General features: G+C 38.3%; 3 protein-coding genes and 1 long non-coding RNA gene across 6 annotated transcripts in view; 2 read left to right on the top strand and 2 right to left on the bottom strand.

Annotated features, from left to right (window-relative positions):
• LOC124222971 (uncharacterized) overlaps positions 1–15460 on the top strand; it is a 34012-nt gene extending 18552 nt beyond the window's left edge. The window contains exons 1-4 of one of the 2 annotated variants that reach the window (XM_046634525.2): positions 2104–2613; positions 9822–10388; positions 10840–11393; positions 12099–15460. In XM_046634525.2, coding sequence (XP_046490481.1) covers positions 9930–10388; positions 10840–11393; positions 12099–13161 — 2076 coding nt within the window. In that variant the 5' untranslated portion in view covers positions 2104–2613; positions 9822–9929 and the 3' untranslated portion in view covers positions 13162–15460. Of the gene's footprint in view, positions 1–2103; positions 2614–9821; positions 10389–10839; positions 11394–12098 lie in introns of those variants that run through there. The other variant, XM_046634526.2, reaches the window with a different exon arrangement.
• LOC124222978 (uncharacterized) overlaps positions 1–22923 on the bottom strand; it is a 49968-nt gene that overhangs the window by 2746 nt on the left and 24299 nt on the right. Inside the window, exon 3 of the long non-coding RNA XR_011177622.1 lies at positions 7323–7405. This is a non-coding gene — a long non-coding RNA (uncharacterized lncRNA). The remainder of the gene's footprint in view (positions 1–7322; positions 7406–22923) is intronic.
• Mrm2 (Mitochondrial rRNA methyltransferase 2) lies at positions 15282–17096 on the bottom strand. Its single transcript, XM_046634546.2, has one exon. It carries the CDS (start codon positions 16808–16810, stop codon positions 16064–16066), a length of 747 nt encoding a protein of 248 aa, XP_046490502.1. The 5' UTR covers positions 16811–17096; the 3' UTR covers positions 15282–16063.
• On the top strand, positions 17765–22911 carry LOC124222977 (WD repeat domain phosphoinositide-interacting protein 3). Of its 2 annotated transcripts, XM_046634544.2 has the most exons (7): positions 17765–18123; positions 18517–18659; positions 18752–18928; positions 19024–19281; positions 19567–19768; positions 19860–20083; positions 20267–22911. In XM_046634544.2, exons 3-7 carry the CDS (start codon positions 18769–18771, stop codon positions 20371–20373), a joined length of 951 nt encoding a protein of 316 aa, XP_046490500.1. In that variant the 5' UTR covers positions 17765–18123; positions 18517–18659; positions 18752–18768; the 3' UTR covers positions 20374–22911. The 2 variants fall into 2 exon arrangements, with proteins under 2 accessions (XP_046490500.1, XP_046490499.1); XM_046634543.2 differs by lacking the exon at positions 18517–18659.

Consider the following 22923-nt stretch of genomic DNA (forward strand, 5'->3'; position numbering starts at 1 on the left):
GATATATAAAAATAGATTTAAGATGCACCGATTTAGATATATCCCTAACGAACCGTAGCGCCGTATTTTCTTTCTTTCCCAATTTTTACTTTTTTTATTCCCTCTCTCTCTTTCTTATTCTGTGTTTACAATACCGAAGGAGAAAAAGAATACGAGATTCGACCACTGCGGGGATTTTCCACTTAGAATCTTTAAAAAAAAATATTAGTGCAGCTGTGAGACGGGCGGCCGATATTATAGAAAAATTCAATACACTTGCAAGATTTTTGATTTTATTCGTTTCGATGAAATTTGTACGCGACAATCGACGAGTGATAGAGAAAAAATTCTCTTCATCGATTTTTGAAACTCGTTTGAGAAGAGTAAAAAAAAAACCATTGTTACCATTGTTTAATTACACGCTGTTTAATCATTCATCGGCAATACGTTTGTGTTATAATTGAATTGATGTTTGTCTATTTTTATAATATTTTTTTTTTTTTTTTTATCAAACTGAACAACCACAATTAAAAAGAAGTTTAATTTTTCTCGCGTTAATATCAGAAAGAAATTTCATCTCTTTCACTGCGTGCAGAGAGCCGAGAATAGAATAATTCCCTTTGAAAGAAGCTTGTTTTATTGAAACCAAACACGATCGTTGACGCGACGAAATTATCAACATTGCACGATGCCAGCCGGATGATCGGTTGACAAACGTATGTCATTTGAGTGTACATATCGCGTATGTAACGTACCGGTTGTTGATCAACATCGCATGCGTATAGCTGTATGTAAATATATATATGTTTACACGAAAATTTATGTACCACGGTTTATAGAAGACTCTATTTATTAAGCTTAATTACATAATTTCCAACTGTTTAAATACAGTCTTTTGTTATACCATAGGGTAATTCACCCGATGTTTAAATATTATTGACAATATAGGGATAGTTACTTGGGGTAATAAAGGCAAACATTAACCGGAAACTACCTAGGTGTAATAATTTTTTCAACGAATAGACCGCTTATAACGCTTGGTTTATTTTATTTATTTTTTTTTTTCACCTCTATTCTTGAATCCTACTCGTTATAGCATTTATACTGGTGAAATTGACGAAACAGGCGAGAGTGAGAAAAAATTATCAATCGAAAATAACGATTTTCCATCGAACAAATTACACGAAAAATTGTCTGTTAATTTTCGATGCCGATGAAACTTAACGCGAATTCAAAAGATCACGGCTACGCTCGAATTTAAACTCGTATCTAAATTACTCGATAAATAATTGATGTGCTAAAATGAACTAAATAATATCATAAAGCGATACATCGTCGTCGTGATGAAAAACATTACAACGCATAAATGAGATGATTAAATATTGTAAGGGGTGAAAAAAAATATGTATATATATATATACATATATATTTGCAAGAATTGCGATCATTGAGTTTCATCGTGATATAAAAAATGAACAGATGAAAAAAAAACGTGATAAAAATCTGCAGAGTTATTACAAGTGATGTCACACGTGGGAGACTATAATTTTGTTTATATTATGATCGCGTGAGTATTTTTCCATTTTGTAATCTAAATAATACAAATATTGACGCGAGCTTAAAACATTTACCACACAATAATTATAATTCGAAGATATTTTTCTTATTTGATACAGATAATGCACACAGACACTTACCTATATTATTTATATGTATACATATATGTGTAATACGATGTGTGAGAATGGATGTTGGTGACAAGCAGTCTACCCGTCTCGAAGGCCTGTTTAGTTTTGTGTAAATACACATAATACAGTACTCTATTTGAATAGGAGGCCATTACCGAGTTGAAATGTAGATAAGCTGAGCTATGTGCGATATGCATGGACATACACGTTGCAATTATACCCTATGAACCTTAACCCCGTGAGTTGATCGTGCGTTTTATCTCCGTGGACGTGTATAACGGAAGGAAAATAAAAAAATAATTAATACACGAACGGGAAAACCGTTCGTTTTTTCATTAAATAACCAAGAAGGAGATGTAATACTCACAGACGTTAAATGACACCGCGCGTAGTTGGGAAGTGAAGGAAGCCGAGGGATGGAGCCGGTCAGTCTCACTTCGTCCGCTCAACCTCACGCCGTTCTTTATTCCGTAGCACTAATTGAGCGCGCGACTCTGCCGATTCTCTTGGCGGGATATATTACTGTTTATTACATCAAAGCGAGAGGAAATCGCGGACTTGTGGTACTCAAAAAGAGTCGTTAGCACGTGGGTGATATTTCACGTGCCGAGAAAACGGCGCGTGTTTCAATTCGAGGACAACTATACGCGTGGTTAACGAAATAGTTGCAACTATAACGCGAATAAGCCGCGTGGTTCAATTTTAGGACAGTTATGTGAGTGGTTTACGGAATAGTTGTGACTATCAAGTGATAAACGCCTCGCGGTTCAATTTGAGGACAACTATTAAGCGTGATTAACCAAATAGTTGCAACTATCACACAGCTGTTAAGTGAATGAGCATATAATAGTGGTACCGAAATGGATAGGATACGTTGCAGGGTTAGAATTATAATCCAGTAATTCGTCTACCGAATTGTACCCGCAGAGTTGCTCTATATTATTGAGTGAGTAATGATTGTTTTAATTAGTGCGTAGTAAGTCTTTAGTTGACGTAAAGTTGAGTATTGCCGGGCATATACGTGGGAATAAAAGCAAGCGAGTGTTTTTATCATAAAGTTGCTTCGATTTAAGAACAACTGTACATGCATTAAAAAAAATATAGTGGCAACTATTACCGAGTAATATAAAAATAGCGTTACTAAAACAAATCAGAGGCATTGTGAACAAAGAACACTCTTCTATAAGTATTTTACTAAATGCGGTTTGCAGAGGTGAATTTAAAAAAAATTTTGTACAATTTTGTTGGTGTCCAACTAATGCGAAGGCTGAGAAAAATTACACTAATTGCATAACCATGCGACACGTGGTGGAGCCTTAATTGTGCAATCGATTGAAGAAAAATAATAAAGAACGAAAAATTGTGTTACTATTTCAACTATTCAAATGTGTCGACGGAAATATAATAGTATTACATACTATACATCAGATTAAAACATAATCAACTATGTTTTGAAATAGTTACGCCGTACTCTCAAGTTACCGTAACACTGTTTTCAAAGCAAATAGTACATGTATGTAAAGTGTATTTTGCAAAGAACGTGAAAGCGAGCTGTTTATTGAGCGTGCGTAAATTTGCCACTGAATCGAATGATAGTGTCTACCATTTGTACGATAAGAAGTAGATCTTTTCGTCGTATCAGTTATCACGCACACGGTTATGGATCATTTGGCACCGAACTTTAAATTGAATTACGCATATACGCGAGTGTAAATTTCCGCAACTATACACGCTCATCTTAAATACGTAGTGCGGAACTTTGCTGTTCCCTTATTTTTCATCGATATCTTTATCTTTGTTTGTTTGTTTGTTTTTTTTTTTTTTTTTTGCGATAAATAAGCAAACCTTCCTCATTAACGGTCAACCGCTGCGGGGTCGCAAAGCGGTTTTACGTCAGCTTCGATGAAAAAGTCAACCGCTACAATGCGACCGCAGAGAGTTAGATTTGCAACTCCGACAACTAAGCTATGCTTCAGGCTTTGTAAACGTCAATTTATATTATTCGGTATTAGTTTATACGCCGATATACAAAACTGGAATTTTTTAGAAAATAAATAAATAAATAATCGAATACCATAAGTATAATTTTAATTTATTCGGAGTAACTTTGCCAAAGAGATTAATTACTGCACTATTGTCAATAGTTAACGACAACTTCAAAATCATCAGTATTTCACACCGCTGAAAAATGATATGGATCCTTTATAACATCTCGCGTTATAATTTTCCATAAAAAAAAAAAAACAACAACAGAGGACACCGTGTTTTTTCCTCATGAATTCATCAGAATTTCACTGTCGTCAGTAGAAATAATAAAATACTATACTTGTAACCAATTCAAACCAATACCCAAACTATAAAACTAACGGACGCGAACGAAGCATACACGTATTGACGAACTATTCTCTCTTTCTACCCATTGTACGTATATACACGTTGTACAATCAACGAGCGTTTGTCTCAAAGTTTTCCTCTTACCCGCAGCAGCTACGATTGACATCTATTGACCCCTCCATGTAGGTTGATTAGGAGCGAATCTCGCACTGCGTACTCTCGCCTACACGCGACAAAGAAAATTACTACAGAACCGAAGTACCGATTCATATCAGAATATCTACTTCGATTTCACTCGTTCCCGTTCTTTTTTCGCATAATTAACTCCATCATTTTTTCCCAAACCGAATTATGTTTCAATCAAAAATTCAGCTCTAATCCCGAATAGAGTCGAAACCGGGCCACGGTAAGAATAAAAAAAAGTAGGGAAAAAGTGGCTAATCATCGAACCTAAATACAGCCTCAGACACGACCTAGCGGTAAATAAAGTAGCGAAATATTGCGCATCGAGTGCGTGAACGAGGCGGTGTGTATAAGTTCGCAAACGGTTTGCAACAGACAACCTCGTTGGCAATTTGCCAGAAAAAAACGTGTGTTAGAAGTAGTTTATACGTAGGTAAGCAGCTACTACGACACGTGTAACGATACAACTCCACCACCACTACTGTTATTCTTTTCCCCCGTAGATATATATATATATATATACATGTGGCATGGTGTGGGGATTCCCCAAAGCCTTGCGTGACCACTTCTGGAGTTTGTATGTTAAACATATTTGTATTTGAAATTTCACCCCGTTTCTCTAAATCCGTCACATATTGTCCATTTGAAAAATAAAACACACTTCGTTCATTTTTTGTCGACTTTTTTTTCTTTCTACTTGATCATAGAGACACTAATTGTTACAGCGAAGAAAAAAAAAAAAAATTAAAATATATACAGTAGACTGTATGAATAAAATCTACTGTTAGTTTTTTTTTTTTTAAATTTAAGTCGTAAACATTGTTCGAAATGACGAAAAATAGATGCTGTACAAGTTTCATCTCTTAATATTAATATTTAAGGTCAAAGGTCAAACAGAACTAAAATATTTTAATTACAATTAAATGGGAAACAGAAAATCGCGATGAGACACCTGTGATTATTAATATCAAGAGCTAAAACTTGGACAGCATCTATTTTTCGTCATTTCGAACAATATTTACGACTTGAATATTGAAGAAAAAAAAATGTAAATTTTTTTTACACAGTCTAATATACAGTTATTCATAAAAATGATGTAACCATTCATCCGAAAATTTTTAATACAGCCATTTTGTATGTATTAACAAAATTTTATCGGAATATCACTATTTTCAAAATTTATCGACAAAATTTTCATACTTATAATGAAACATATGATATGATCGAATGTACACAAGCTTTTCCAAAACAATTTTTTTTATGTAATTATCGAACATATTTGTCACACGGTTAGGGTATGAAGATATACGTATATACACATACGTGTACACGTACATGTATGTGTATATATGTATATGAGGACGCGATGGGTTCTTTGTTTGCACGGTCTGATGTGGACAGGTATACAGAGATACCTTAATATCCAGACTTTCAACACCGCGTGCGGTAGTCTTGAGTCTCTCACCTGACAAGTCACCTTCGACGAATTCGCGGTATTTATACACTCCTCCGTATTACAATAATATCTGCGTGTGCATAGTTGGAACGGATCTGCAAAGCGTTGTAAAGGAAAAAGAAAAAAAAAAAAGAAGAAACAGTTACAAAAGAAGGAATGGATTGTAAAAATCCACATGCAAAATGGTTCTCACACAGGCGCGCACACGAGTGATTAAAAAGACAGGCCTGAAGAAACTCGAATAAAATTCGTTCGTCGCTGAGACTTGAAACTTTTTTTCAAACAATTTTGTTGAGTACAATCAGACAATTACTCCTCGTGCAAATAACGGTAATAAAAATACAAAAGGTATAAGATAACGTGCCAAAAAGCATTATTCAATTGCAGAAATGGAAACCTGGATAAAAGACTGAGAAAATTCTCTGCACTCGAATTCATCGAAACGTTGTTAATCGTAGCGTCTATTATTTGAAAAATGGATCAAGACGTAGACTTTCCATAACATATTTTCGGTTCGTTAATCTTCGAGAACTATCGTGTGAGAAATTGATCATAGAAATGAGAAAAGTATCAAAGTTCCAGATGCTGGTGTCATCATCGATTATCGTACCAGTCACTGGACTCTGTTCTCTAATTTGAGCTTTCGGTTTGATGGACTTAATTCGAAACTTGAACCAGCGCAGACAACCACCAACTAATCAGTTTGTATACTGATCGATGATATGTAGAAAAGCGAAAAGCTCGTCATTCGTGTTCCTACCAAAGTTGGAAACAAACTCTGTGTCAAAGGGGTTGAATATCGACTTTAAGTCTCGCGGCTGTTCGAATGGGGTCAAGGGATCTCTGCGGTCGTTGGCAGTGGGTCATGGATCCGCATAAGGTCCCCACGGAATCCGGGGATCCAGGAGTCCTTGGACAAGGACTAGTCTCGAGGTGGCTGAATTTGGATTTTTAGAGGTGTAAGCCTCCTCCGGAATGCGGAGAGCCGCGGATCGTGGTTGTGTGTATGATATTCCAGTTCTCACTCTCTCCTTTATCCGCTTCTTCATCTCCAGTCGTTGAAAGAAAGTGAGCGCCAAGCACTACAGTCTTCTTCTTCTTCTTCTTCTTCTTGCTCTTCTTATGCCGATTCATCGCTCCTTCATCGACATCCGGGTCACACCCTGAGCTGATCGTGACATTTCTTGAAGGGTTGGAACAGAGCTGGTAAAACCCCGTCTCCTAAAAGCTTTTCCAAAACCTGCTGCCTTCGAATCTTTGTTTAAGATTCTTACGATTTTCTCGCTGGGAACAAGGGTTGGGAAGAAAATTGGAATTGGAAAAATGGTAAACGCGCAGCGTTATGAACAGCTGCAGTTATACTCGGAGGCATTTTGTACGCGTCATTTAACGCTACTGCGTTCTTACAACGCCACGACACGGCACGAGGAAAGATAAGATTCCGGAACGACGGTGAATCATTGCGACATTGCGATTTGTTTTTCATCTTTAATAACTTCTATGTAGCTCATAGCCACCAGGTAAAAATGCGATACAGTATGATTGTCATGTTATACGTTACAATGCGACGCATTTCTACGCGATTAGTATCGTTCACAGTCAAGTTCATCATTGTTTGAACATTACAGAATCGTGAGTGTGTCCAATACACGACACAGATTTGCGATTAGAAAGATACTCACCAGTTGCAATCGGTGATCGTTAGTCATTCGGAAGGGGTAGAGACTAAAGGTACACACTGCAGTCCAGCCGGTTGTCCGAGAACCTGGAAAAGTAAAAGTAATACATAGTACAATCCAAACGCTATAAGTGGTTTCGTAAAAGTGAAACGAGTGTCAGATCTATATCCGATTCAACATTATTTTTATGATAAAAATAGTCAATTTCGCGATTCGTAATGCTTCATCGTCGTACAAAAATGGTTGAGTCGAATGCGTTTCACTAGATGTTGAATTATTGCATTCACATAACGTATCGTATAAGCTCGGCAGTCTTGAGACACCGAACGGTCGGCCGTGAAGAAAGTTTAGCCTTCGAGAAGGCGAAGAGGTTGCATATCGGTATGGAATACATGAAGTACACAACGCGAATGTGGAAGTAGGTATCGTTACATATACCTATCAGCACACAACTTGCGACAACTACGATGAGTTAAATGTTGATTGCGAAACGGAGCGTAGCACTAACGTAAAGAGAACGACCAGAGAGGAGGAACCTGCTGCGAACCGTTAAAATTCAAATTTATTATGTACACAGACCGAAAGCGAAGCAGAAGAAGAAGAAGAAGAAGAAGAAACCTGGTGGTTGTTAATGTCATATTGCCTGGCAGAATTGGACAAACTCTAACATATCATTTATTTGCACGCCCGTCTGACAAGCTCAAACAAACTACACTGTCGATAAATTCCCACAGCTGTTTAAAATCCCGATGATAATTATTCTTCGCAGCTTTTGCGCGTATATAATGTATTTTTGGTACGCGCTACGTTTCCGAAAGATTAACGTCTCACCTCATTAATATAACTCTTTGTACAACCGGCCGATCGGTATCAATTCGTTCGTCGTCAAATAAATGTGAACTTATTCTTTTTGAGAGAGAAAAAAGTAAAAAAATTGCGCAGTTACATCAATTCTATTAATATACTTCAAAGTTGGTGGAACCTCTGACGTCAATTTTAATTCTAAACGTAAATTAACGTACAATTCTTGGCGCCAAAGAACGGAGACAGAGAAAAATAATTTCAGACTAAAAAACGGATTGGATCGTTAGGTAGATTTGACTAGAAGTTGAATACATTCTGATTGTTAATGAATTTGACAGGATCAGAGTTCAAAAAAATTCAACCCAGTACAAAGACAAGAAGCACGCCTTTCATCAGTTTCTACCGTTTTCAATGTCAGTTCACATGTCCCGGTAGATTCTTGTCGAAAAAAATATCAGGTAGAAAAGATAAAAGAATATAGTTATGCATGGAACGACAAGATGATCGCGAGTTCTGATGAATTTGATACGAACGAGGTATACCAGGTAACCACAACTCGCAGACTCGGTGCGTGAAGAAAGGTATGCCTCTTTACGTTCTTCTAGCAAAGGCGGTCGTAAAGTCCCATAAGACATGCTGACACTGTAAGCATAGACACAGTGCCCCGTGACCCTCGGAACAAACCGCAATCGACGGAGCAAGAAGACACTATAGGTGCATACTAGACTGCAACTATAAGGTGCCGGCTCAGCATGATGGGTAAAGATAGAATTGCCCAGGTTTTCCTTATACAGCAGTACCAAGTATTAACTGTAAATCGTGGTATACAGACCGTACGATAGTTCTACCCCACTCTGGCATTAGACATGTATACATACTTAATTATGCTAATCATACAACGGACGGAAGTAGCTATAGACGTTGTGCGCGTACAACGCGATACGGACTTGTATGAATGGATCCATGAATGAATGGATGGACGAGTGAATGGATATACTTATATCGAGCCTTTCTCGAAATACACATAGAAAAATCCCATCAGTTGAAATGGATGCAATGTTTGTTTTCTTGCCTCGGGACTCAGGATTTTCGAGGCTTGATGTAAATGACGACCGCAGAGTGCCCGATTTTGGGTCATTAGTATTCTGGACTCGCTCTGTACGGAGAGGGTCTTTCGAAAGATAACGCGAGCAAATAACTCCGGGCTTATTTTCTATCCCGAATTACTTCTACAGGATGATTCAGAGTTGATGGAATATTTATCTCCATGTATAAGAACTGTCGAATTCAAATGTGGAACGAAAATTTCAAATTGGACTTTAAGAAAGACTTTTAGAAAAATGTGTTCCGCGTTAAAAATTTGATGGCTGAATTACGTGACCCACGGATTATTTCTGTTGAGACACAAATAGGGCAATATTTTTCAGTCCTATCTGAATCTGAATCATCCAGTAGGATGAGCCGCCTTTGGAATAACTGTTTGTCCCTTGGGATGGGTCATTGGGTTCAAGGGCTGAGTCACTTACGAGTCGGAGAGGATAATACGGACACAACGATAATCCGAGTAGAGAGAAAAAAAAAAGATAGAAAGACTTCGAACAAACCTTTCCTTTTGCAAGACATTACATTCCGCACTTATAATCCAGTATTCATATAACCTGCACAGCATTAACAACGTTTTTCTCTTTCTGATACCAGGTAGACTCGATGATCGAGTGTTGGGAGTTATCCAGACTGCATCTGGCCACCGGAATAAATATCAAAGGATAAATATCGTCGACGGAGAAGCGGTCCCAGTGTCAAAAGATGAGGTACAGCTGGTTCAAAGTCGCCTTCAGCGCCCTGATTGGGCTCTCAACGTATTTTTGCAACGCGGCGCCGACTGATTTCGCAGTCCCGGTAGCCAAGGACTCGACGTATTCGCATCCTGCGCGGACCCTGGACACGGACCAGGGTCTGGGTCAGCCGATTGACATGGCATGGGAGGCCTGGATAGTGACTGACAAGAAGCTGACGGAGGACGGTTCGAACTTTGAATCGTCGACGGTTCCACGACGAATCACCAGTAAGAGTGTCTTCATCACTCCGTCGCTGAACAAAACGTGTACCGATGGTTACCGCTTGAAAAGTGACATGACGTGTGTTCCGGAGACCATCACTTTCAACTCCAAGGGACACTTCCAGAACTTCGTTCTCACACGCCTGAACCGTACATTCGCGAATTCCTCCGCAGTCACTGAATTGAAGGTGTATGGTCCTGTTCAGGTATGATATAGCGACACTTTCTCGACAACGAATATCTCGAATATCGGTTATCAAATCTGACACGTCGGATGTATATTGTAACACACTTCGACACTTTGTATCATTGATCGGATCGTTGAACCGATCATTGACGCGACATCGGTTTTTTTTTATCGACTAAAACTTAGTTCTGGTTCGCCCTGCACGCGACAATAGCTGCTAAATCCGACGACACCGATATACCGAATCGAGTGCAACATCGATAACCAGTAAAGTAAAAGTCGACGCCCGATCACGTAGTTAGACAGTGGAGTAAAAGGTTGGCCAGGTTTCACTGTCTACCAAAGTGACGCGGAAACGATCATCGTTCATCGTCGTAGACGCAGTGCATGCAGGGGTCAAAGAATTTCATGGATCAAGCTTCGTCGTCGCTGCACCAGTAGAGTAGCTAAAAATGGCGTGCTTTTTTTAGGTAGGCATACCGCTTAGCAAAGAAGGCAACAGTCCACCCCCATCGTCGAGTGAGAAGCCGGAACGCGATGAGGATCCGATCGAGATCGCGGTCGTCGAAGAGGTCCAGGAGGACAAGAAGTCGGGGATCGAAACGGAGGCGGGATTGACTGTCTATCTGATTGGAAACAGGACAAAGAGTTCCAACTTTTCGGGGGCTTTTGAAGAGCAAGGAACTCGCGACGAGCCATCCTTTGCTGATTTCATCAAGAATGGTAGTCATGCTTTCGCCGAGGTGACGAACTACCAGATTCCCATTGACCTTCGAAACATTCTAAACGGTTCCAAGCGCGGCGAATACAAGGAGAGTTATGAATCGGTGAAAAACGTCACGACTAACGACACCGAGACGGTTGTGCTGCTTCTCGCACCGGCCAGAGTGACCTTGACACCCGAAGAACCAACGACGACGACATTTTCCAATGACGAGAGTTTCCTCGGGAATCAGGAAAATGACGCGGTCAACTCGACGGCCAGCCACGGGGTACCGGTCAAAATTGATGGACCGGATTCTCCGTACGTATTTTTAATTGTATGTTCTTCACCATTTCTAACTTCCTACGTTCAGAATTCTTCACCATCTTCTCGAATCAAGAGTTGTTGCTGCGATTTGAGACGAAGCGGCAGATTGGGTATACAGAAACCTGACCGAGAACCCAGACCTTCGTAATCGCGATTTACATCCAGCTCTATCAGATATCTTAATAATTATTATCATTTGTACGGTGATTGGGATCGGTTATGACTTTCGCGATAATACTCCGATCGGATCCTCACTAGGTGGCGTCGACTGGAGTTCTTTGAAAATAAATGTTGAGATTTTGTTTCACGAACCAGTGTTTAGCTCATTGTCAGATTTGGCAGCCTAGTTGGATCCTGATCGCGTAAACGAATCAAGATAAAAAGCGTTTCTTCGAAGCGGTAAAAGTAACGGTCGTTTGGTGTACTTATACATAGGTACGTGCATAAATTAGACCGAGATCCAGCATTACGTGGATTAGCATGCGTGCAGGGCCTGGCGGAACGAACTAAGCATGATAACAATCCGTAGTGTCAAGTCAGGAAAGTTCGACTTTGATGTTCACTCGGCGTGAATATTATAACCCATACTTGAATCAGGGATTTACCTCGCATTCGAGGGTCGATTCACCTCTTATTATTAAACTGCATGTAATTCGATCTAAAACGAAGCGCTAACCGGCATTACCGATTTTTCAACAGCTCCGAGGGTACCGCAAACGAGGAGGCAACAACGCCTTCCGAGTTCACTACCGCAAAAGAGGAGGAGGAAAAGGAAAAACAGGCAACCACATCAGGCGACGACGCGACTGAATCCTCGACGATATCTTTCGAGGACGAAGAGAGCATGATCTCGACGACACTTGACCCCGAAGACCAGGAGGAGTTGCTGACGCACAGCGAGGCCGGAATGCTGGTCTCACAAGGTAACTTGAGACCGACAATATCGGACCCGGTAAAAGCGCAGCCAACAGTGAAAGAGGAGGAGGTCAGCCAGATATCGAGCGAGGCGAGCATCCTGGGCGACATGATCATGGAAACGACGCTTCTGGGTCTCCACAAGACCCCCAAGACACCCGACGCGCTGTCCGATCTCTTCGAGGCCGAACCCGAAGTCGTCTTCTCACCGCGTGATGATCGTCGACCGGACAGGGCGAACGCTGAAGAGTCAAAGGACAACTCTTCAGCAGTCCCTCAGGGATTGCCAACCGCCAGCGACGCCGAGGTGATTCCAACGCTGAGAAGGACCATTTCGGATGCGAATCAAGGTCGAGTCAGATTCCCCGACGACCCAACGGACTCTTCTTCAAGCTACGTTCTCTTCCCGGGTGACAATTCAAACAGTATAAACGGAAACCTGGCCTACAAGAACCGGCGCGAACGGATCTCATCACCCTTCGAGGACGCCACCACCGGAGTTACTCACGGTCAGCCCGACCAAAGAAACTCCCAGTGGAGCGGGCTGCCCGCCGGTTTGGGAACCGGAAACAATCGACGCTATTCCCCGCAGACCGGAAGTCCCGTTTCTCAACGCCAGATGCCAATGCTACTCAGGTTTTGGAAGAGAATGCCACTGATCAGGGACCCCAGCATGATCCAGAGAACAAGGGGTCCCTCTTCGGATCTTTCACAAATCGGGCCTCACGTACCATCTTCCAGCAGTATTTACAGGGATGTTTTACCTCGATCATATCCCGGGCAGCGCGTTTTTAACCGGAATTTCCGAGGTCCAGGATCACCCGGTAGGATACAGCGGATCGGTTAGATAACCTGCATGTACTTTACGTGTTCGAAGCTAGTGAAATTTTCAGAGCGGTGCCAAATATTTATGTATAAATATATATCACGATAACATTATAGGTATAAACATTGATTCGTTATTGTACGTATGAGACGTTGATTTTAGGCGTACGTGTGTATATAAAGTACACGTGCATGATAAATTTGTACTTGCGGCTTTCGAATGAGTGAATGGGTTAGGAGAAAAATAAGCCGCTAGAAAGTATAACAATTAGTGTTTATCTAATGCTCCTCGAATTTAGGGCAGAAATTTCAAGACTTTTCTCAGCATTATTATACGTTTATTAACACATTGACCAGAGTTGGAATCGTGCCTGTGTGCTAACTCTGAAACGGAGGTTACATTGATGTTCGTATATGTACAGGTATAATGATTAGCTTTTCCAAATTCTCGTCCTTCCCGCCAAGAGGAGAAAAAGAAAACGACAAAAAAAAAACATAGATAATAATAATAATAAATTGAAAAAATAGTTTGACACCTAGTAATGCAACTAATTTTACGCAGGGTCTATCATTTTAGTCAATTGCGGCAATGAGCGAATATTTAGAAAATTACGACAGGAGTGATACACACGGAAGATAAATATTCCATATTTCTGAAAGAAATTCTTCGGTAATAAAAAATCATTGCAACTATTAATCTTTTGTCAATGTTTAAATTGTTTCGTCATTATTTTATAATCGAGGGAATGAAAAAATTCAGACAAGAATACATAAATAAGTAAAACGCATAATGCAATTGAAAACCACTATCAAATAAAACTTAACAGTGATCAACGAAGTCATTATTGACTCGTTCCTCCATTTAAAGATAGACACTTCTCCAAATCACAGACTGATCGATAGTATCGTATTGTAAAGATATAAAAGTGTATTTTTGTTGTTGTTTTTGTTAATATTATTATTATTATTATGATTATTATGATTAAGTTTAATTTATAACGAAAACTAGTTGCCGTTTCGAAATCAGTTTTAGAGAAACCCTGTAATTGTACAATAGATAACGATGATATAAATGATTCTTAACTTGATCGCGAATTTTTTCATTCTGTGCACGACATGGAATATTATAAATATATGTATAGAGACGTAGTATAATCATGGTAATTATTGTATACGATGTGTGTATTATAGATGCATGGAAAGTATTAATGAATGTGTGTATGTATGTATGTATGCATGCATATGTGTATGTATAGGGTAGGTATCCGTTCGCAATTTTTACCAACGAGAGTATATAATGAACGTATTATATGTATTATGTATGTATGTGTGTGTATTATGGCTACCTATAACGATACGTCTATATGTGTAGTGTACGTAGCTATGTATTATCAACTGTTTAAATTTAAATTATACATCTATGTATAGTACTAGATATGTACATAGAGGCATCGAATCTAATTAACTTAATTGTGAGACGTATGTATCACCGGGGCGAAAAAAAATAATAATAATAATAATAATAACAATGCATGGTAAATACGAATTATTTGATTCGATGAATTTCTCTATCAAGTTTCTAAGCTTTGCCCGAACATTGAATTACGACTAACACGATTCTTGCCATCATTTATCATGACGTAAAATATCGCTCGATTATCGGCCAACGATGAAAATTATCGTACAGCCGAAATGAAAAAAAAAATAAATAAATAAATAAACAACGGCCACGTCAGCTTTTTAACACAGAGTGTTTCAATCCGTAACTGTATGTCAAATTTATTTTGACAGATTCGTTTTCTCCTTCCCGTTATTGGGACTAGTTTTTGCGGAATGAAACATTTAAGGAATCGTCATTACCCTGGCATAAAATTTACCCCGGTTTTTCTTTATTCGATGGATAATTGCTGTTATTTTTATCAATTTCTTTCTTTCTCGGTAAACGTACTTCATAGCTAATTATTATATAACACTATATTGTAAACAATATTGTTCGAAATTTTATCTTCAATAGACAAGGGAAAAAGGAGAGGAAAAAAAAACGAAACATAAAAAGGATTGCGGCCAGTAACAATCTGTCTACCTATATATACGTATGCGTCTGTTAATATATATATACATGTCATGTGTATCTGTGACGTAGTCTATGTCGTATTTTTGTGTCTATTTAAATAATGATTGATGGATTTTTTTGTTGTAACGTCCAATTTCGTGTATACATTAATTTTATCGAAATTAGAGAGAGAGAGAGAGAGAGAGAAAGAGAAAGAGAGAGAGAGAAAGAGTAAGAGAGAGAGAGAGAGCAAGAAAATAAACAAAAATAATTGTATATACAATATATATTATTATATTCAAAATAATAGAAGCTTTCGTGTTGTTATTGTATTATATGAACGGTATTAATTACTTATTATTATAATTATTTTCAATATTATTATTATTATTATTATGTTTATTATGATTATTATTATACAGCTGTACAGCAACTTTATCAAGTCTATTATGTACTGCCTTATCTGAAATATTCCCAAATTCTCCCAAGACCTACTGAAAGTATCGACGCTAATCCACCCATACAAAAAAAAAAAACCCAAACAAATAGAACATTGTATTTATCGAAAAGTAAGTCGACTTTATGTTCAAATGATTGGGCAGTCCCGAATTGGTTGGTCAAAACAGGAAAACGTTGACGACTCTGTGCAAGCTTCGTAGGCTTTGATTTTTCCGCGATAAATTGACATCGTCTATAAGCTCTTTAATGATTGGTGCCCTTCGATAAATTTGATCCTAATCAACGAATGAGAGAAGACTATACTATGATAAAAATAGAATTCAGATATTCCGAGGACTAAAGTGTTCGCTAATCGACCTGTCATCTCCTCGTCAAATCCTAATGACAAAAAATTTTTGCATTTCGACCGTTATCAACCGACTTTGAGACCCTTGAATCCCCTGGCAAGAAGAAACTTCTCGGAAGATTCCGTCCTTGTAGCACCCGGCCTGAGAACCTTGACGGTTTTGTAAAATTTTCTGATATCGTCCTCGACGTTCTTGGCCGCACCGCCGTCCCAAAGTTTGACTATAAACGAGGCCTCGGGCTTCGATACGACGAGGGCAAATCTGAGCGCGACGTAGGCGAGGGCGACGATATTCTGGTGGTCCATTTCCTTGACGCCGGTCGCGTTTGGCGCCATGTCCGACATTACAACGTCGACGGAACTGCCGGCGAGATGTTTCCTTATCTTTTCCTGCGCCTGGAGCGTCGTGAAGTCCATGTTCCCGATAACGAAGGCTCCGTCGATAGGGTATATTTGCAATTTGTCTATAGCGACTACCTTACCAACCGGTTTGTCGTCTTGTTTGCCCTCGGCGTTAGTCAAATAGACCGCCACTTGAGTCCAACTTCCGGGCGCAGCACCACAATCGACAACCGTCATTCCCGGTGAAAGTATACCGCATCTTTCGTTCATCTCGAGAAGCTTGAACGCGCTTCTACATCTGTACTTCTCAATTTTTGCTTTCTCGACGTAAGGATCGGCCAATTGTCTGCGTAGCCATAACTGCGAACTCGTCTTACGACCCTTCAAATTATTCGGCATTTCACGCCGGGTTACTCCGCTCGTACATACGCGCCTGGCGATCATCGATAATCGCGCGCAGGCTGTCGCCATGTTTTATCTCAAGGTCACAGTTGCAAACTGGAGCCTTGGGATGATTAGGTTAGGTTAAGTTAGGTTAGGTTAGACTTCGCGCACTGGGATTGCAGGTTATGTCCCTTCCAACGACATAGCGTCGAATAATTGAACAACAGTAGTTACGACGTAGATGTAAACGATTCCAAGAAAACGGCCTAGCTCGAAGAGCAGTCCCACTGTTCTTTCTCAGTCTTTGGTTCACTTGAAGCGAATGTCTTGCCGGTAACACGTTACGTCGTATTATTTATATTCCTATCAATTCGTATGTATATCCCTGTGGCGCCATCTCAACGTAACTTCTACGGCCGAATTTAGTCAAGGTTCTAAATAAAAGGTTGCAACACCCAGCCCAAGCAATCCTGAGACGCTAGAAAGCGCTGCGGCTTTGTGCTTTTCGGTATACCGTGTAAGCCGTAAATTGAAAAAAACCAGAAAAAACGCCTAGAATATCTTTACATCCGCAAAAGTGAAATATTTCAAAAGATTGATTTCTCATTTCAAATACTGTTGGATATTCTTGAATCCTGACAGAGATCGATGCAAGCCCTAAAAGTAAATCTACCAAACTTTACAACGAGATGTCCTTGGACCATTGGTCTAAGGAGATGCCTTATAGTTTCGTCACGACTAAAGACTTGTAAAGACGGACTGAACCGTGACCCCTAAAAACGGTTTCCGCCGACAAAGAAGTCATCGGATCGTCAACACGGTTTCTTAAAGACCCAAGCTCCACTCAGGTATCCTTTAAATTCCTCCGTCAACGCGTTCATCAAGCTTGTGGTATAAAAGTACTTACAAAAAACAGCAAAAAATCATCATTGACTCTAAATTCAACCGCTCGATGGCACTAACTGCAGCGCTTCCATTTGTTGGCCATTCTCCGTAATAATTGATTAGTCTATGACGCGTTTGGCACATGCGCAATAATGACAGAGCCATGGTCCGACGGTCGTGTCATCAGAGCAGTATCAGGAGCAGTTCGGGTTTCGACAAACGCAATGGACCTCGGATGACAAGAGTAGTTGGCGCGGAACCGGTCATAAAACATGATCGGTTAAACAGTGTTCTGGTACTTCTAGTGGATGTATTGATACAAAAACAAAATAAATAAAAAACATAAAAACAAAAGAACAATTCGAACATTGTGTCATTGAATAAATTTCATACATAGACGGTGCAAAAACGAATTGAAAAAAAAAATACATACATATTTTCTACTGCGATGAACCTAACCGCGGGTAATCCCCACTCGAACGGTTTGCTCTACGCTGGTTTCAACCAGGATCAAGGTACGTGAATTCGAAAATGATCAAAGCGTGCGCCTGTTCCAAAAATCCGGTTCCTATCGCCTCTTGCCGCCCCTCGCAACATGACAGCGCCGACACACTTTGGACTCCTTGCAAATTACCATTAGATTCTCTACGTACGGACACAGTCCATAGTCAAATTGCGTTTTATATTATTACAATTTATTTTTAAGATTATATACATGCATATAATATATACATACTAATACGTATATATTGTGTTTACGTATTGTTTGTCAACCTGTTATCCAAACGTCTCGAAATAAATAATTGGAAAAAAAAAAATGGAAGAAAAAATTCCTCTACCCAAAACTTCAATCTCTTTTTCCCCCCAATGTACAGACAACGAAATATGTATCCTCGATGTTTGTTTAGGGTGCAATGTTGATTCAATGAAAAGATAAGAAAACTAAGAGAAAAACAAGCTCGATATACATAAACAAAACAATAGGGACTCGACGACAAGAATAAAACTTGCACCAACAGTCTTAATGCAGTAAACAGACGATAAGGTGGATGTATGCAGCGTTGTCAATTAATTAGTTGATAAGTTCACTTACGCAGCTTCTCGTCTATCTGATTTTTTTCAATCTCTTTTGCCAATTCGTAGGTTGCTTTGCCTGTGGCATGGAGAACGGATACAGGGTTTACAACTGCGATCCGTTGAAAGAAACGGAGCGTCACGTATTCAGCGACGGAGGTCTCGGTCACGTGGAAATGCTCTTTAGGTGCAATTATTTGGCCCTTGTAGGCGGCGGCGCAAAACCCATGTACCCAACGAACAAAGGTGAAATAGAAAGGACAAAAATGTGCAAGCGTCGTCCGAGCACCATTTATCCGAAAGAAAAGCCACGACTCATCGTCTTTTTATTCGCATTGCAGTCATGATATGGGACGACCTAAAGAAAAACCCTGCCATAACATTGGAATTCAACGCACCGGTCAAAGGTGTCAAACTACGGAGGGATAGGATAGTCGTTATACTTGAGGGGGTGATTAAAGTCTACACGTTTACACAAAACCCGCAACAGTTACACGTCTTCGAAACAAATTCAAACCCGAGAGGATTATGCGTCCTCTGTCCAAATAGCAACAACTCGCTCCTAGCTTTTCCCAGCAGAAAAAACGGCCACGTTCAAGGTAAAAACTTTGCTTAAATTCTTTCAATCCTTATCAGTCTTGTTAGATCGGTTATTTAACGTTCGATTTGTCATTCTCAATCATTGATATCGTCGATCACGGTATTACAAACTTTTGTCTCTGTACAGTTCCCAAAATTATATCCTATCCTCAGATTGAAGGACTCGCTTCGTTTCCGAGACAAAAAGAGAAAAAAATTTTTATTCCTAGTCTAAACAAGTTCTCGACGAACGCATAGAACTTAACTTCCCTAAACAAAACACTAGACTGATTATTTCATTACAGTGATAGATCTGGCAAATACGGAGAAGCAGCCGTTGAACATAGAAGCGCACGAAACGCCATTGTCCTGCATTGCGCTGAATTTGCAGGGTACGAGGTTGGCGACTGCGTCGGAAAAGGGAACCTTGATCAGGGTATTTGACACGCAGAATGGAAACATGATCAATGAATTAAGAAGGGGCGCGAACCACGCGAACATTTACTGGTGAGAACGACGTTCGGACCCTCACCGAGACTCCAATGGATACCGTTCAATATATTTTCATTTCACTTCTAATTACCCCTGATTCTTTCAGTATAAATTTCAACCATGACTCGACGTGGCTTTGCGTGGCGAGCGACCACGGAACTGTCCATGTCTTTGCTGTCGAGGATCAAAAACTTAATCGCCAGTCGAGTCTGGCGTCGGCGACTTTTTTGCCAAAGTATTTCAGCTCCAATTGGAGCTTTTGCAAATTTCAAGTACCCAGTGGGCCGCAGTGTATGTGTGCGTTTGGCAAAAACAACAACACTATAATCGGTGAGTATCTATCAAATTGTTTTATAGATTTCAAGTTTGGTCTGCGGTTCGCCTACGCTTTTTAAAGAAAAGAAATTCGAACGAAAACAGAGATGAAAGAGAGGTAGATGAGGCGAAGCAAGATTCAATGCTGTTAACGACCATTAATGAAACATTTGCTATTTTTCTCATTTCACATAAAAGTGATATGCGCGGACGGTAGCTATCACAAATTTTTATTCAACAACAAGGGAGAGTGCAGCAGAGATTTCTACGCGCAATTTTTGGAAATGACGGATGAGAAGATGTGACTGCAACATATATCGTAGCGTGTTGATAATTATTATTATTATTGTTGTAATTTTAGTGTTAGTATTAACAGTTCCAACTCATTTTTTATTTATCATGCCAACAATGATGATGATGATGATGATAATAATAATAATGTTACGTTTGTGCATAACTATTATTATTATCTGAAAATTAGCCTATGTCTGAAATATATATTATTACTATTATTATTGTTATTAATATTATTACCAGCCAACTTCTTATGTATCTATTATACTTTTTTTTCTCACTAAGCTAATAAGATCGGTCGGTTTGCTTCTGTCAAGTTATAGCGCATAGAAATCTCAGTTTTGTGCGAAATTTTTGGATTCAATTTTCTAGTCATCATTTGATATCAGGTGAGTAAGTTCATCAAAAAATTTCAAGAATTGTTAGTACATGTAAATCGAAACGGTCGATAGGCTAACAATTGAATGAGGTGATCACAAAAATTGCATAATTTGAAGTAAAAGAAAAAAAAAAAAATGTATGTTTTTATGATACGCTTGTGAAAAAGTCACACAAGCAATGATCGTTCGTTGAATTCGACCGAATAATTCAAATAAACAACTAAAATGTTACAAAAATATATTAAAAATAAACAATTAACTGATAGGTATATCGACGCGGCCTATACGAGGCTTTAAAAATGTTTTCCAGTAGACTTTCTATAATGTTGTTGCAAAATAATTCTAGGGATGAGGCAGTATACGTGTACACATTTGTATATAATATATACACGGTGTAAATAACCGAAGAAAATGAAAATAAAAAACCTACGTATAAACGAAAAAATAAATAAATAAATAAATAAAATAAAAAAAACAATTGTTAACACCATTACGATATAATAATTATAATTTTCCGATCAGAGTTTCATTTTCTCGTTAAATTTTTCCACTCATCAACGGCAAAGTAGCGAGATTTTGTATTACTGTTTTCCTATAATTATTATGTAAACCGCTGTTTACCGCACAACGTGAAAAGGATAATAATAATAATGATGATGATGATGATGATGATGATGATGATGATGATGATGATGATAAGATTGAGTGATAATAAAGAAGATGAAAAGAAACTACGTGAATACTTTGAGAACCCAGTCCTTCATTAATTCATTTCTTTAACGGTCTAAAAGTAAAAATTCGAGATGAAGATGAATGGTTCAATAGAAATTGAGCGGAATTAAAAAATTTACAACGAATCGTACGAATTTATTATATTTTTAATCAGCCATTGAAAACTTTCCGCCGAATATTGCGATCCAAGTTTTGATTGTTTACAATATTGCATACATCGAGCTCAGTTTTTGTAACATTGTACATAAACCTATGCTTTATTCGATTTCCCAGTTTGTTAAAAAAACAATATGAACGATGCACGAAATTTCAAATGATACTTTTAAGCGAAAACTGATTAGCCAAAGAAATATGAAAAATTAAATTAAATTTATAATCGTCAAGCTTTTTTGTACTTAACTTTAAATCTTGCGTGCGATTTTGATATTAGCATTATTATTATTATTATTATTGTTGTTGTTGCTGTTGTTGTTATCATTACACATGTAAATTAGAAACAAATGCGATTAACAAACACGTATATTTAATTAATAGCAACGATTCTGTGCCTATGAAAAATATACTGCAAAAAAAAAAACAAGCGATTTGAGAAAAATTTTAGGTCCTGATTATTGTAGAAATTTATTTCTTCAATCTCATTGTAATGTAAAATCAATGATTAATTATTTTACTGTTACTGTAAATGTACATAATACCATTATGCATATAACTTACTATGTGAGTTTATCGATATAAAGCTATAATTAAAATTTGTGTATTTAAGACAAAAAGAATTTCTTCTTTTTTTTTTCACCTTTACGAACGAGTCTTTTTTCTCATTCTTTTTTCATCTCTCTTTTATACGTTTCAAATGTAAAATAAAAAGAGAAGAAGAAATTAGATTCGTACAGCGATGTACAAAGTGGAATAAATAAATTGAAAAACTTCGGTCAATTATTTATTTTGTCAACGAAACCACTATTGACGAAGCTTTGTTCAGATTATTTTTTTTTTTTTTGTGATTTCGAGGGATCAAAAAGCGGTGTTTTTTTTTTCAAAATCGATTTGTCGCCGTGGTTATTCCGTCAAATTGTCACAACAGAAACTGGAAAAAAGCTTGCAACAAATGAGAACAACGTTTTTCGTTTCTCAACTTCGTTGATTTATTTTCGATCAGCTTCATTATTTATACTTACAACTTAATAATAATTTTCATTCGTTAATATAGTTTTCTTTTTCATAAATAAATACATCATTCACGTTAATACATCGCAGTTTTAAAAACTACTCGTTTTATAATTAAATTATTAGTACCGTCTCTTTTTCCATGCAGCTACTTCAATTCTTCCCTCCCCATAGATCTGCCTAACCGATAAAATTTCTGATACAACATAATCGCATCGATAATAATTTTACAAAATAAATATAAATTACGTTAATTTTTTATGCTCTTTTTTTCTTCTATAAGAT

This window comes from Neodiprion pinetum, chromosome 7, assembly GCF_021155775.2.
Source record: "Neodiprion pinetum isolate iyNeoPine1 chromosome 7, iyNeoPine1.2, whole genome shotgun sequence".
Taxonomy (NCBI): Eukaryota; Metazoa; Arthropoda; class Insecta; order Hymenoptera; family Diprionidae; genus Neodiprion; species Neodiprion pinetum.

Bases quoted from the DNA above. Each gene is read 5' to 3' on its own strand.
- Mrm2 (XM_046634546.2), bottom strand. From the start codon at position 16,810: ATGGCGACAGCCTGCGCGCGATTATCGATGATCGCCAGGCGCGTATGT.
- LOC124222977 (XM_046634543.2), top strand. From the start codon at position 18,057: ATGAACCTAACCGCGGGTAATCCCCACTCGAACGGTTTGCTCTACGCT. The intron at 18,929-19,023 runs GTGAAATAGAAA...TTCGCATTGCAG, and splicing joins CATGTACCCAACGAACAAAG to TCATGATATGGGACGACCTA. The intron at 19,282-19,566 runs GTAAAAACTTTG...ATTTCATTACAG, and splicing joins AAAAAACGGCCACGTTCAAG to TGATAGATCTGGCAAATACG.